Source organism: Bombina bombina, chromosome 7 (assembly GCF_027579735.1).
Source record: "Bombina bombina isolate aBomBom1 chromosome 7, aBomBom1.pri, whole genome shotgun sequence".
Taxonomy (NCBI): domain Eukaryota; kingdom Metazoa; phylum Chordata; class Amphibia; order Anura; family Bombinatoridae; genus Bombina; species Bombina bombina.
Window position 1 is genome coordinate 591989184 of NC_069505.1, and position 15803 is coordinate 592004986.

Consider the following 15803-nt stretch of genomic DNA (forward strand, 5'->3'; position numbering starts at 1 on the left):
TTAGTGGCAAAGAGCACCACAGCAGAGCTGTCTATATAGCTCCTCCCTTGACTCCACCCCCCAGTCATTCGACCAAAGGTATAGGAAGAAAAAGGAGAAACTACAAGGTGCAGAGGTGACTGAAGTTTTTAAACAAAAAAAATATATTCTGTCCTTAAATTGACAGGGCGGGCCGTGGACTCGTCGTACCATAGAAGAAATTAATTTATCAGGTAAGCATAAACTTCCTTTTCTTCTATAAGATACGACGAGTCCACAGATTCATCATTTACTTGTGGGATAAAATACCAAAGCTATAGGACACGGATGAACGGGAGGGACAAGACAGATACCTATACAGAAGGCACCACTGCTTGAAGAACTTTTCTCCCAAAAATAGCCTCAGAAGAAGCAAAAGTATCAAATTTGTAAAATTTGGAAAAGGTATGAAGCGAAGACCAAGTCGCAGCCTTACAAATCTGTTCAACAGAAGCATCATTTTTAAAGGCCCATGTGGAAGCCACCGCTCTAGTAGAATGAGCTGTAATTTTTTTCAGGAGGCTGCTGTCCAGCAGTCTTGTATTGAAGAAAATGAAAACTAACATTTTATCACCTCTTTCACTTTACCCTTCCTATTACTTAGTGTAGGCAAAGAGAATGACTGGGGGGTGGAGTCAAGGGAGGAGCTATATAGACAGCTCTGCTGTGGTGCTCTTTGCCACTTCCTGTTAGCAGGAGGATAATATCCCACAAGTAAAGGATGAATCCGTGGACTCGTCATATCTTATAGAAGAAAAATATTTTGTTTCTTTCACGATTCAGATAAAACATACAATTTTAAACTTTTCAATTAAAAGGACAGTCAACACCAGAATTTTTGTTGTTTAAAAAGAAAGATAATCCCTTTATTACCCATTCCCCAGTTTTGAACAACTAATAGTTATATTATTATTGTTTTACCTCTGTGATTACCTTGTATCTAAGCCTCTGCAGACTGCTCCTTATCTCAGTTATATTAATATACTTTTTACCTCTGATTACCTTGTATCTAAACCCTTCAGACTGCTCCTTATCTCAGTTATATTAATATACTTTTTACCTCTGTGATTACCTTGTATCTAAGCCTCTGCAGACTGCCCCTTATCTCAGTTATATTAATACACTTTTTAGATAAGACTGCTCCTTATCTCAGTTATATTAATATACTTTTTACCTCTGTGATTACCTTGTATCTAAGCCTCTGCAGGCTGCTCCATATCTCAGATACAAGGTAATCACAGAGGTAAAAAGTATATTAATATAACTGAGATATGGAGCAGTCTGCAGAGGCTTAAATACAAGGTAATCACAGAGGTAAAAAGTATATTAATATAGCTGAGATAAGGAGCAGTCTGCGGAGGGTTAGATACAAGGTAATCACAGAGGTAAAAAGTATATTAATATAACTAAGCCTCTGCAGACTGCTCCTTATCTCAGTTCTTTTGACAGACTTGGCATTTTAGCCAACCCAGTGCTATCTCCAGGGTAACTTTACGTGCATTAGCTCAATGTTATCTATAGGAAACACATGAACTAATGCCCTCTAGTGGTGAAAATGCATTCAGATTAGAGGCAGTCTTCAAGGTCTAAGAAATTAGCACCTGAACCTCCTAGAATTAGCTTTCAACTAAGAATACCAAGAGAACAAAGCAAATTTGGTGATAAAAGTAAATTGGAAAGTTGTTTAAAATTTCATTCCCTATTTAAACCATGAAAGTTTTATTTTGACTTGACTGTCCCTTTAACTTCTATTATCACATATATCCAATATTCTTGCTATCCTTTGTTGAAAAGTAGGGATGATCGTGTAAGTTTAGGAGTGTGCATGTATCTGCAGTACTATATTGCAGCAGCTTTGCAACAATGTTATACATTAACAAGATAATTAGAGGGTAGCACTATTTCCGACATGTGCATGCTATCTATCTAGATATCTCTTCAACAAAGAACAACAAGATAATGAAGCCAATTGGCTAATAGAAATAAATCTCACACCTTTTAAAAACTGTATTGTCTATCTGAATCATAAAACCTTTTTGGGCGTCGTTCCTTTAATGCACAATGAAGTCTAAGGTGGCAGAGAAGTTAAGATGCAGCAGTGTCACAATCTCTGCTTATTAAATGGGCATTTAAAGGGACAGTCCAAGTCCAAAAAAATTTCATGATTCAGATAGGGGCATGTCATTTTAAACAACTTTCCAATTTACTTTTTTTCACCAATTTTGCTTTGTTTTCTTGGTATTCTTAGTTGAAAGCTAAACCTTGGAGGATCATATGCTAATTTCTTAGACCTTGAAGGCCGCCTCTAATCTGACAGTTTTTCACCACTAGAGGGCATTAGTTCATGTGTTTCATATAGATAACTGAGCTCACGCACGTGAAGTTACCTAGGAGTGAGCACTGATTGGCTAAAATGCAAGTCTGTCAAAAGAACTGAAATAAGGGGGGGGCAGTGTGCTGAGGTTTAGATACAAGGTAATCACAGAGGTAAAAAGTGTATTAATATAACTGAGATAAGGAGCAGTCTGTAGAGGCTTAGATAAACGGTAATCACAGAGGTAAAAAGTATATTAATATAACTGAGATAAGGAGCATTCTGCAGAGGGTTAGATACAAGGTAATCACAGAGGTAAAAAGTATTAATATTACTGAGATAAGGAGCAGTCTGCAGAGGGTTAGATACAAGGTAATCACAGAGGTAAAAAGTATATTAATATAATTGAGATAAGGAGCAATCTGCAGAGGCTTAGATACAAGGTAATCACAGAGGTAAAAAGTATATTAATATAATTGAGATAAGGAGCAGTCTGCAGAGGGTTAGATACAAGGTAATCACAGAGGTAAAAAGTATATTGATATAACTGAGATAAGAAGCAGTCTGCATAGGCTTAGATACAAGGTAATCACAGAGGTAAAAAGTATATTGATATAACTGAGATAAGAAGCAGTTTGCAGAGGCTTAGATACAAGGTAATCACAGAGGTAAAAAGTATATTAATATAACCGAGATAAGGAGCAGTCTGCAGAGGGTTAGAAACAAGGTAATCACAGAGGTAAAAAGTGTATTAATATAACTGAGATAAGGAGTAATCTGCAGAGGATTAGATACAAGGTAATCACAGAGGTAAAAAGTGTATAATTATAACTGTGTTGGTTGTGCAAAACAAGGGGAATGGGTAATAAAGGGATTATCTATCTTTTAAACAGTAAACATTCTGGTGTTGACTGTCCCTTTAAGCACTAAACATTTTATACTGAGGTTATTCCACACCTCCCTCTAGTGCTGCCATGTTGAAATCTAGATTTCATTACATTCCAGGGCTGATGTATTTGCACATGCGTAGAAACTCTGAAACCTGCAGTGTAATTTAGGTTCCAAAATAGCATCAGACATTTTAGAGTGAGGTGCATGAAATGTATTTAGTGTCCGTTTAACTTGCATTCAGCAGGCTCCTTTGCTTGATAAATGGAGTCCAAAGTGGAAAACAGCAGCAACTATATGCAAAAAACACACTAATTTGTTTCATACCCAAGATCTTCATATAGCAAACAGTCTACAAGACGGGATAAGGTCTTGCGTATTTGCGCAACATGATTAAAGGGATAGAACAGTAAAAAATGTCCAAAGGAGCATTTCAATTCGAAATAAGCATTTTTGCAATACACTTTCACTAACAAAAAATGCTTCTAGTAAACATTACTATTTTTCAGTGGCAAACGCCCCTTTTAAATGCACAGCAACCAATTAAACTAGACAAAAATTAGCACAGCATTTATTTCATACAAAGGCAAAAAAAGTAAAAATCCTATTGTAACAAAAAAAAAAAAGTGATGTACAGGTGATACCTTTAATAGCTAATAGCTTATACAACTGCAAGCTTTTAGGACACTGAGGTCTTTTTGTCAGGCATTAAGTGACAACAGTGTTGTATCCACTATTAGCTATTAAAAGACCACTAAACACAAATTGTAAACTACATGATTTTGAACCTTAATATCTGAGAATAATTTTGCAACGAAAACTGCAGCTTTATTTTGTCAAAAGAGTATATTGTTTTGTTTATTCATTTCACTGATTTCCCTGTCCCCCAGAACAAAAGAATCATTGCTAACAATCACAAAGTAATATTCATATATAGCACAAACTCTCGCCTAGATTTAGAGTTTTGTCGGTAAAGACCTGCGTAGCTAACGCCGCTTTTTTTCCCAACGCACCCTTAAGACAACGCTGGTATTGAGATTTGTTGAGGGGCTGCGTTAGGCTCCAAAAAGGGTGCGTTGAGCCCAATTTACCGCCACTTCAACCCTCAATACCAGCGTTGCTTATGGTAGCGGTAAGCAGCTAAAACGTGCTCGTGCACGATTCCCCCATAGGAAACAATGGTGCAGTTTGGGCTGAAAAAAAACCTAACACCTGCAAAAAAGAAGCGTTCAGCTTCTAACGCAGCCCATTGTTTCCTATGGGGAAACAGTTTCTAAGTCTGCACCTAACATGTACACCGAGTCTAAACACCCCTAACCTTACACTTATTAACCCCTGATCTGCCGTCCCGCTATCGCTGACACCTGCATTATATTAACCCCTAATCTGCCGCTCCGGATACCGCCGCAACCTACATTATACCTATGTACCCCTAATCTGCTGCCCCTAACATCGCCGACCCCTATATTATATTTATTAACCCCAATCTGCCCCCCCAACGTCGCCGCTACGTTACCTACACTTATTAACCCCAAATCTGCCGACCGGACCTCGCCGCTACTCTAATAAAGTTATTAACCCCTAAACCGCCGCACTCCCGCCTCGCAAACCCTATAATAAATAGTATTAACCCCTAATCTGCCCCCCCAACATCGCCGCTACGTTACCTACACTTATTAACCCCAAATCTGCCGACCGGACCTCGCCGCTACTCTAATAAAGTTATTAACCCCTAAACCGCCGCACTCCCGCCTCGCAAACCCTATAATAAATAGTATTAACCCCTAATCTGCCCTCCCTAACATCGCCGCCACCTAAATTCAAGTATTAACCCATAATCTGCCGACCGGACCTCGCAGCTACTATAATAAATGTATTAACCCCTAAAGCTAAGTTTAACCCTAACACCCCCCTAAGTTAAATATTATTTTAATCTAACAAAATAAATTAAATATTATTAACTAAAGTATTCCTATATAAAACTAAATACTTACCTGTAAAATAAACCCTAATATAGTTACAATATAACGAATAATTACATTGTAGCTATTTTAGGGTTTATATTTATTTTACAGGCAACTTTGTATTTAATTTTAACTAGGTACAATAGCTATTAAATAGTTATTAACTATTTAATAGCTACCTAGCTAAAATAATAAAAAAAATACCTGTAAAATAAATCCTAACCTAAGTTACAATTAATCCTAACACTACACTATCAATAAATAAATTAAATCAATTAACTACAAGTACCTACAATTACCTACAATTAAATAAACTAAATTACAAAAAATAAAGATTACAAGAATTTTAAGCTAATTACACCTACTCTAAGCCCCCTAATAAAATAACAAAGCCCCGCAAAATAAAAAAATTTCCCTACCCTAATCTAAATTAAAAAAGTTAACAACTCTATTACCTTACCAGCCCTTAAAAGGGCTTTTTGCGGGGCATGCCCCAAAGAAATCAGCTCTTTTGCCTGTAAAAAAAACACAATACCACCCCCCCCCCAACATTACAACCCACCACCCACATACCCCTACTCTAACCCAAACCCCCCTTAAATAAACCTAACACTACCCCCCTGAAGATCTCCCTACCTTGAGCCGTGTTCACCCAGCCGGGCACCGATGGACCAAAAGAAGGCATCCGGAGCGGCAGAAGTCTTCATCCTATCCGGGCAGAAGAGGACATCCGGACCGGCAGACATCTTCATCCAAGCGGCATCTTCTATCTTCATCCATCCGACGAGGAGCGGCTCCATCTTCAAGACCTCCGGCGCAGAACATCCTTCTTCGACGACGACTAGACGACAAAGGAAGGTTCCTTTAAGTGACGTCATCCAAGATGGCGTCCCTGGAATTTCGATTGGCTGATAGGATTCTATCAGCCAATCGGAATTAAGGTAGGAAAAATCTGATTGGCTGATTCAATCAGATCAAGTTCAATCTGATTGGCTGATCCAATCGGCCAATCAGATTGAGCTCGCATTCTATTGGATCAGCCAATCGGATTGAACTTCAATCTGATTGGCTGATTGAATCAGCCAATCAGATTTTATCTACCTTAATTCCGATTGGCTGATAGAATCCTATCAGCCAATCGGAATTCGAGGGACGCCATCTTGGATGACGTCACTTAAAGGAATCTTCATTCGTAGTCTAGTCATCGTTGAAGAAGGATGTTCCGCGCCGGAGGTCTTGAAGATGGAGCCGCTCCTCGTCGGATGGATGAAGATAGAAGATGCCGCTTGGATGAAGATGTCTGCCGGTCCGGACGTCCTCTTCTGCCCGGATAGGATGAAGACTTCTGCCGCTCCAGATGTCTTCTTTTGGTCCATCGGTGCCCGGCTGGGTGAACATGGCTCAAGGTAGGGGGATCTTCAGGGGGGGTAGTGTTAGGTTTATTTAAGGAGGGTTTGGGTTAGAGTAGGGGTATGTGGGTGGTGGGTTGTAATGTTGGGGGGTGGTATTGTGTTTTTTTACAGGCAAGAGAGACGATTTCTTTGGGGCCTTCCCCCGCAAAAAGCCCTTTTAAGGGCTGGTAAGGTAATAGAGTTGTTAACTTTTTTAATTTAGATTAGGGTAGGGATTTTTTTTTATTTTGGGGGGCTTTGTTATTTTATAAGGGGGCTTAGAGTAGGTGTAATTAGCTTAAAATTCTTGTATTTTTTTTTATTTTTTGTAATTTAGTTTAGTTTATTTAATTGTAGGTAATTGTAGGTACTTGTAGTTAATTGATTTAATTTATTTATTGATAGTGTAGTGTTACGTTTAATTGTAACTTAGGTAAGGATTTATTTTACAGGTAATTTTGTAATAATTTTAACTAGGTAGCTATTAAATAGTTAACTATTTAATAGCTATTGTACCTAGTTTAAATAAATACAAAGTTGCCTGTAAAATAAATATAAATCCTAAAATAGCTACAATTTAATTATTCGTTATATTGTAGCTATATTAGGGTTTATTTTACAGGTAAGTAGTTAGTTAAAATTAAATTTAACTTAGGGGGGTGTTAGGGTTAGATTTAGCTTTAGGGGTTAATACATTTATTAGAGTAGCGGCGAGGTCCGGTCGGCAGATTAGGGGTTAATAAGTGTAGGTAGGTAGCGGCAACGTCGAGGGGGCAGATTAGGGGTTAATAAATATTATGTATATGTCGGCGATGTTAGGGGCAGCAGATTAGGGGTTCATAGGGATAATGTAGGTGGCGGCGGTGTGCGGTCGGCAGATTAGGGGTTAAAAATATTTATTATAGGGGCGGCGATGTGGGGGGGCCTCGGTTTAGGGGGTACATAGGTAGTTTATGGGTGTTAGTATACTTTATAGCACAGTAGTTAAGAGCTTTATAAACCGGCGTTAGCCAGAAAGCTCTTAACTACTGACTTTTTTCTGCGGCTGGAGTCTTGTCGTAGAGGCTCTACCGCTCACTTCAGCCAAGACGGCGTTAGGAAGATCCCATTGAAAAGATAGGATACGCAATTGGCGCAAGGGGATCCGCGGTATGGAAAAGTCGCGGCTTGAAAGCGAGCGTTAGACCCTTTCCTGCCTGACTCTAAATACCAGCGGCCAGCCAAAACCAGCGTTAGGACCCCTTAACGCTGCTTTTGACGGCTAACGCAGAACTCGAAAATCTAGCCGTCTGTTTGCACATGTGCAGCTGAGAGAGATTGGGGACACATGCCCTTATCTCTTCCCTTAAGGTGGTTTAGCACTGATTCAGCTTAGTTACTATTGCAAAAAATGCTTCTCCTATCATGATTGTTGATGCAAAACTGATAATTCACCTTTCACAAACATGTGACTGCTGAGAACTTAGGGGGGAGGGGTGAAGTAAACAAAAGCTTACATACATTGCCTAAAAGTATTAACTCAAACTTCCTTTGGGGAAAAGTAAAACGAGCACAATTTTTAGATGCATTTTACAGCAAAATAATGAATGTATATTGCAATAATGTTTCACTTGCAATAAAGAAACATTTTATGTATTGTTGACATATCAAGTTTAATGGCCCTTTAACGGTATCATCTGTATATTGCTTTTGTTATTTTATTACTTTTTTTTAATACACTAACTAGGTACTGCCCTTTTTCTGCACACAAAGGCAGTTAACACTGGTCCTTGACGTTTTGACTTCAAGATATGGTTACCTCTATGTTCCAGACGCACAAGTTGTGGTAAAGTGCAGAATACACTTTTCCAACTTTCCTAGGGTCATTAACATCCCACACATACAAACTGTGATCATTGTATACACAACAGACCGACTGGTTGTATTCATCAAACACCAAGGCTATGGTATCTGGATAGCCTGAGTCATTCTGTTTAGCAAACAGCATGCTAGAAAAAAAAAAAGACCACATGAGACACTGTAGAGGATAGAACAAAACTATAAATAGGTCAATATTTAAATAACTAATGAAACACATCTACAGGTTATTCTCAGACTAATATTTTCTTTAAATGCATCATTCTATCTAAGATTTAATTAGAGTTTAATGTCCATTTGAGTTTTAAGTACCAGTGGAGACTGAACATTTTAAATTTAAGTTTATATCCCTTTAATATATCAGTTTACCTTGGATCGTATCCTTGTGTGAGATTCACACCTAAATAATGAGGCTTTGGCAAATCTGTAATGTACTGAAGGTTATCGGCATTAAATATCCTAACAGTTCCGTCCGCACAGCCACAGAATACAAACTGTTCCGTTACACAAAGACAATTTGATGTGGACACCTTAAAAAAAAAGAAAAAAGAAACAAATAAGCGAACTTTCCTGTAAATAATTTTGTACCAACCCGATAAAATTACAAGGCAGAACAAATTGATGACCCTCTTTTCTCCTTCTCTCACTAGATTTTAATTTGTATTATTTCAGTGCTTTATTCATGTCAGAAATTAAAATAATTAAAAAGTTGTAGTCTGTAACACAATACTATTTTTGTTTAACACCATAAAGCAACCTTAGAAAAACAAATCTTTGAAGGACATGACCAGCCCAAATATTAAATTTACTGAAAATTATAATCCTTTACATTTGCAATTATAATTTAATTAATTACCTTTAGCTTAATCCATTTCTCCAGGACTCTTCTTGCATTGAAAAGACAGAGGATTCCTGAAATAAGAGATACAAAATGTACTTCTGGCATTACGGCCTTTCCCGCAAGCTACGCCACAAATGAGATTATCACGAAGGTCGCCTAACAAACCCGATCGACCAACGAGAGGCACAGTCCTATTAACCTGCAGTAGCAAATATGTTATGTGATTAAAAATTGTTTTCCCGTCCAATATTTCTGCAAAGAAACTAATTAAAAGACCAGTAAATACAGTAGATTTGCATAATAAACAAATGCGTGCTAAAAAGACAATGCAATAGGCACTCAGTCTGAACTTCAAATGAGTAGATTTTTTTTCCTGACAAATTTTAAAGTTATGTCTATTTCCACTCCCCCTGTATCATGTGACAGCCATCAGCCAATCACAAATGCATATACGTATATTCTGTGAATTCTTGCACTTGCTCAGTAGTAAGCTGGTGACTCAAAAGTGTAAATATAAAAAGACTGTGCACATTTTATTAACGGAACTTTAAGATGGTACATAAAAGTATTTTTTATTTTGTTGCTTCTATTAAAAAAAAAAAATTAAAAAAAAATGTACTGAAATATTTTCTAAGCTTGAGGGGTGACTCAATGGTGACCAATAGTTGCAGACATTATTCTTATCACTCTTTGATCAAAATGTCCCTAGGAATAAGTGGGGCACAAACCTGTACTTACTGACAGTTTCATAAATCAACTTAACCAGCACATGAAACACAAAATATTTATTTCATGATTCAGACAGAGCACACAATTTTGAACATTTAAAAAAAAAAAAAAAAAAAAATGTAAAAAGCAGGAGTGTAATCTCAGGAGTGTGCATGTGTCTGGAACAATATATGGAAGCAGTTTTGCAAGAATGTTATCCATTTGCAAGAGCCCTAGATGCAGGGCCGGATTTCCCATTAGGCACAGTAGGCATGTGCCTACCTGCGCATTGCAGTGAGGGGCGCCTGCCTGTAGTCAGTGTCCTGAGGGCATTCATTTTAGTAAGAATTGTGCTGCCAGCTGCTTACAGAGTCGAGTGTTTCATTGGGAATATGTTACAGCAGTCCAGGGAGCCATGAAGGAGAGAGGGACAAAGATTAAAACTAAACCCCTCCCATTTTCGCCAGGCATGTTTACTGTTAGTTTCACTTTTATTTTCTGTACTTCTGTTGCCTCCCTCACACAGCCAAGATCCATGCTGATGTGGAGCAGACACTTTTTTGTTGAAGGAATGAAGGCTTCAAGACAGGTTAGGGCTGTACAAGGGTTCTAATCCTGCCTAGAATGACAACATAACAAGCAGAGCACACTTTAACCCCTTGGCTACCAGAGAGGATTGCAGTGTATTCACTTGTTATGTGCTGTAGTGCATTTTGATAGCCAGGCATTGGAAGTGAGGAGGTTATGTGCTACTTTGCTCTTTATTACAAATTGCCGATTGTGATTTACAGCCTTTAGGGCACTTTGACAACAATGTTTGTAGACTGTAAGGCTGTTGCTATAAATGAAGAGCTTGATTACTAAAGGTTAACTAGCAAAATAAAAATATTTATGTGTATAAACCACTCGCATGGCATATATATATATATATATATATATATATATATATATATATATATATATATATACATATACACACACACACACACACATATATATATACACATATATATATATATATATACACATATATATATATATATATATATATATATAAATATATATAATATATATACATATCTATATATATATATATATATATATATATATATATATATATATATATATATATATATATATATATATATATAAATATATATACATACATACACACACACACACACACACATCAAAAATTGTTCATCTGTTATTTTATCTAGTAAGTGTGGTATGTTTGTGTTTTGTGGTAAATTTAATTTTACCCCTGACTCGTGACTCCTAATACAAATATATTAGAGCGTGAAAAATAGATGAACAGATCCAGTTATGAATTTTGCACTTTGCTGCATATTTTCTGTCTTTGAATTGTAATATAATTCTAAACAAGGAATATCATTGACCCCCTGTGACACATACAAGGAATAAAACACAATTAGTGAGGCTGTGTTTGAGGGGTCAGACAAGCTGTTGTGTTTGCATACACTGTGGCTGGAAAATCTCATAGGAGTGAGTAACAGTAAACTTAACTGTAAGTCAGTGTTTTTTATTTGCAAATTGATCTATCTGATGCAGAATTATTTGTCCAAGGGGCCATAAAGGGGGGTGACTGAGGGGTACAAAATTTAACCCCAAGAGGCTGAAGAAGTCCTGTGGAGCCTCTGTCAATAAATGCACAAAATAAATTACCAGCGATATCTGCAATACATTTCATAGGTGTATGTTCCATCCATTTTTGATAACGGTCGGTTTTAATTGTACGGCCATTTGAGTTAAGTGAATATTGATTTTTGGTGTAGCTTCCATTACAACAAATATTGCAATTGGTGTATGTATTTGTGTATCTCCATAAAAGGGAAAATGTAATTACCTTAAGCTTTAATGTTTTACATCTAATAATAAAAAAAAACAAGTACCATGTGTATGAAAAACATTAAAGATTTAGAAGAATATCTCTTAAGCGGAATTAGCTAAAACATACATTAAAAATGCGACGCGTTTCTCAGCCCTATGGCTGTTTTATTAGGCACACATGTGTGATGACTCATAGACTAATGCTGAAACATTGCTTTTATACTAAACCTCACTGTCTGATAATAGACAACTATCTCTGCTTTACTAATACTCAGGGACACACCTTAGTAAGTGAATATTGATTTTTGGTGTAGCTTCCATTACAACAAATATTGCAATGGGTGTATGTATTTGTGTATCTCCATAAAAGGGAAAATGTAATTACCTTAAGCTTTAATGTTTTACATCTAATATTTATTTTTAATTGTCCTAAATAATAATAAAAAAAATTACTCCGTATTTAAATACAATTTTTGGGTTTCATATTACTTTAATATTTGTATAATTAATGTAAAACAAGACCATGTTAAACATCTTAAAAACATAATTTATGCTTACCTGATAAATTTATTTCTCTTGTAGTGTATCCAGTCCACGGATCATCCATTACTTATGGAATATATTCTCCTTCCCAACAGGAAGCTGCAAGAGTCCACCCACAGCAAAGCTGCTATATAGCTCCTCCCCTAACTGCCATATTCAGTCATTCGACCGAAAACATGCAGAGAAAGGAAAAACCATAGGGTGCAGTGGTGACTGTAGTTCAAATGAAAAAATTACCTGCCTTAAAGTGACAGGGCGGGCCGTGGACTGGATACACTACAAGAGAAATAAATTTATCAGGTAAGCATAAATTATGTTTTCTCTTGTTAAGTGTATCCAGTCCACGGATCATCCATTACTTATGGAATACCAATACCAAAGCTAAAGTACACGGATGATGGAGGGACAAGGCAGGTACTTAAACGGAAGTTACCACTGCCTGTAAAAAACCCTTTCTCCCAAAAATAGCCTCCGAAGAAGCAAGGTATCAAATTTGTTAAATTTGAAAAGTATGAAGCGCAGACCAAGACTCCGTCTTGTAAATCTGTTCAACAGAAGCCACATTTAAAAAAGGCCCAAGTGAAAACCACAGCTCTAGTAGAATGAGCTGTAATCCCTTCAGGAGGCTGCTGTCCAGCAGTCTCATAAGCTAAATGAATTATGCTTTTTAACCAAAAAGACAGAGAGGCTGCTGAAGTCTTTTGACCTCTCCTCTGTCCAGAATAGACAACAAACAAGGTGAACGTTTGATGAAAACTGTAGTAGCTTGTAAGTAAAACTTTAAAGCACAAACCACGTCCAATATTGTGTAATAGACGTTCCTTCTTTGAGGAAGGATTAGGATACAAGCATGGAACAACTATCTCTTGAGTGATGTACTTGTTAGATACCACCTTAGGAAAAAACCCAGGTTGGTACGCAGGACTACCTTATCCGTACGAAGGACCAGATAAGGAGAATCACATTGTAACACAGATAACTTGGAGACTCTACGAGTCGAGGAATTAGCTACCCAAAAGGAACTTTCCAAGATAAAGATTGATATCTATGGAACAAAAAAGGTTCAAACGGAACTTCTTGAAGAACCTTAAGAATCAGGTTTAAGCTCCATGGCGGAGCAACAGTTTTAAACACAGGCTTGGATCTAACCAAAGCCTGACCAAATGCCTGAACGTCTAGAATACCTGCCAGACGCTTGTGCAAAAAAATAGACAGAGTAAAAATCTGTCCCCTTTTAAGGAATTAGCTGACAACCCTTTTCTCAAAAACATCTTGGAGAAAAGATAATATCCTGGGAATCCAGACTTTACTCCATGAGTAACCCTTGGATTCATAACAATCAGATATTTACACCATATCTATGTTCAATTTTCCTAGAGACAGGCTTTCATGTCTGTATTAAAAGGTATCAATGACTGACTCGGAGAAGCCATGCTTTGATAACATCAAGCGTTCAGACTCCAGGCAGTCCATCTCAGATTGATTCTATTTAGATGGTTGAAAGGACCCTGAGGTAGAGGGACCTGTCTCTGAAGCAGAGACCGTGATGGAAAGGATGACATGTCCACCAGATCTGCATACCAGGTCCTGCGTGGCTACGCAGGCGCTGTCAAAAACACCAAAGCCCTCTCCTGCTTGGTCTTGACCTCCGGAGGAAATCCCACTCCCCCGGAAGAAAAGTCTGACGACTTAGAAAATCCCCCTCCCAGTTCTCAACACCTGGGATATGGATAGCTGATAGACAAGAGTGAGTCTCTGTCCAGTAAATTATTGTAAGACTTCTAACATCGCTAGGGAACTTCTGTTCCCCTTGATGGCTGATGTAAGCCACAGTCGTGTATATTGTCCGACTGAGTATGATGTACCTCAGAGTTGCTAACTGAGGCCAAGTCTGAAGAGCATGGAATATCACTCCCAGTTCCAGAATATTTATTAGAAGGAGGGTCTCCTCCTAAGTCCACTATCCCTGAGCCTTCAGGGAGTTCCAGACTGCATCCCAACCTAAAAGGCTGGCATCTATTGTAACAATTGTCCCATCTGACCTGCGGAAGGTCATACCCTTGGACAGATGGACCCGACATAGTCACCAGAGAAGAGAATCTCTGGTCTCTTGGTCCAGGTTTAACAGGGGGACAAATCTGTGTAATCCCCGTTCCTCTGACTGAGCATGCATAGTTGCAGCGGTCTGAAATGTAGACGTGCAAACGGTACTATGTCCCTTGCCGCTACCATTAAGCCGATTTCATTCATGTACTGAGCCACCGAAGGGCGCGGATGGGATGAAAAAAAAAACACGGCAGAAATTTAGAAACTTTGACAACCTGGACTCCGTCAGGTAAATTTTTCATTTCTACAGAATCTATCAGAGTCCCTAGGAGGGAAACCCTTGAGATTGGGGATAGAGAACTCTTTCCTTGTTCACTTTCCACCCATGTGATCTCAAGAAATGCCAGTACTACGTCCGTATGAGACTGGGCAATTTGGATGTTTGACGCCTGTATCAGGATGTCGTCTAAATAAGGGGCCACTTCTATGCCCCGCGGTCTAAGGACCGCCAAAGCGACCCCAGAACCTCCATAAAGATTCTTGGGGCTGTAGATATCCCAAAGGAAAGAGCTACAAACTGGTAATGCCTGTCTAGAAAAGCAAACCTGAAAAACGATGGTGATCTTTATGCATCACAATGTGAGGATAAGCATCCTTCAAATCCATTGTAGTCCTCTATTGACTCTCCTGGATCATAGTTAAGATGGTACGAATAGTTTCCATCTTAAATGATGGAATTCTGAGGAATTTGTTTAAGATCTTTAGATCCAAAATAGGTCTGAAGGTTCCCTCTCCTTGGGAACCACAAACAGATTTGAGTAAAAACTCTGTCCCTGTTCCTCTCTTGGAACTGGATGGATCTCGTACACAATGTAAGAATGCCTCCTTCTTTATCTGGTTTGCAGATAATTGTGAAAGGCGAAATCTCCCCTTTTTTTGGGGGGGAATCTTTGAAATCCAGAAGATATCTCTGGGATATAAATTCCAATGCCTAGGGATCCTGGGCATCTTCTTGCCCACGCCTGGGCAAAGAATGAAAGTCTGCCCCTATAGGATCCGTTACCGGATAGGGGTCCGTTCCTTCATGCTGCCTTAGAGGCAGCAGCAGGCTCCTTGGCCTGCTTATCTTTTATCCAGGTCCGATTGTCTCCAGACCGCCTTGGACTGAGCAAAAATTCCCTCTTGTTTTGCCTTAGAGGAAGAGGATGCCACACCTGCCCCTGAAGTTTTTAAAAGGTACGAAAATTAGACTTTTTTTTTTTTTTTTTTTTTTGCCCTTGATTTAGACCTATCCTGAGGAAGGGCATGACCTTTTCCTCCAGTGATATAAGCAATAATCTCCTTCAAACCAGGCCCGAATAGGGTCTGCCCCTTGAAGGGAA

The 15803-nt window shown here is 38.3% G+C and overlaps 1 protein-coding gene across 1 annotated transcript in view; it reads right to left on the reverse strand.

Moving 5' to 3' along the window:
- The window catches only part of LOC128636624 (WD repeat-containing protein 62-like), a 368449-nt gene that overhangs the window by 322320 nt on the left and 30326 nt on the right, over window positions 1-15803 (reverse strand). Inside the window, 4 exon segments of the mRNA XM_053689615.1 lie at window positions 8374-8563; window positions 8802-8962; window positions 9289-9351; window positions 9353-9472. Of these exon segments, the coding sequence (XP_053545590.1) occupies window positions 8374-8563; window positions 8802-8962; window positions 9289-9351; window positions 9353-9472 (534 nt within the window).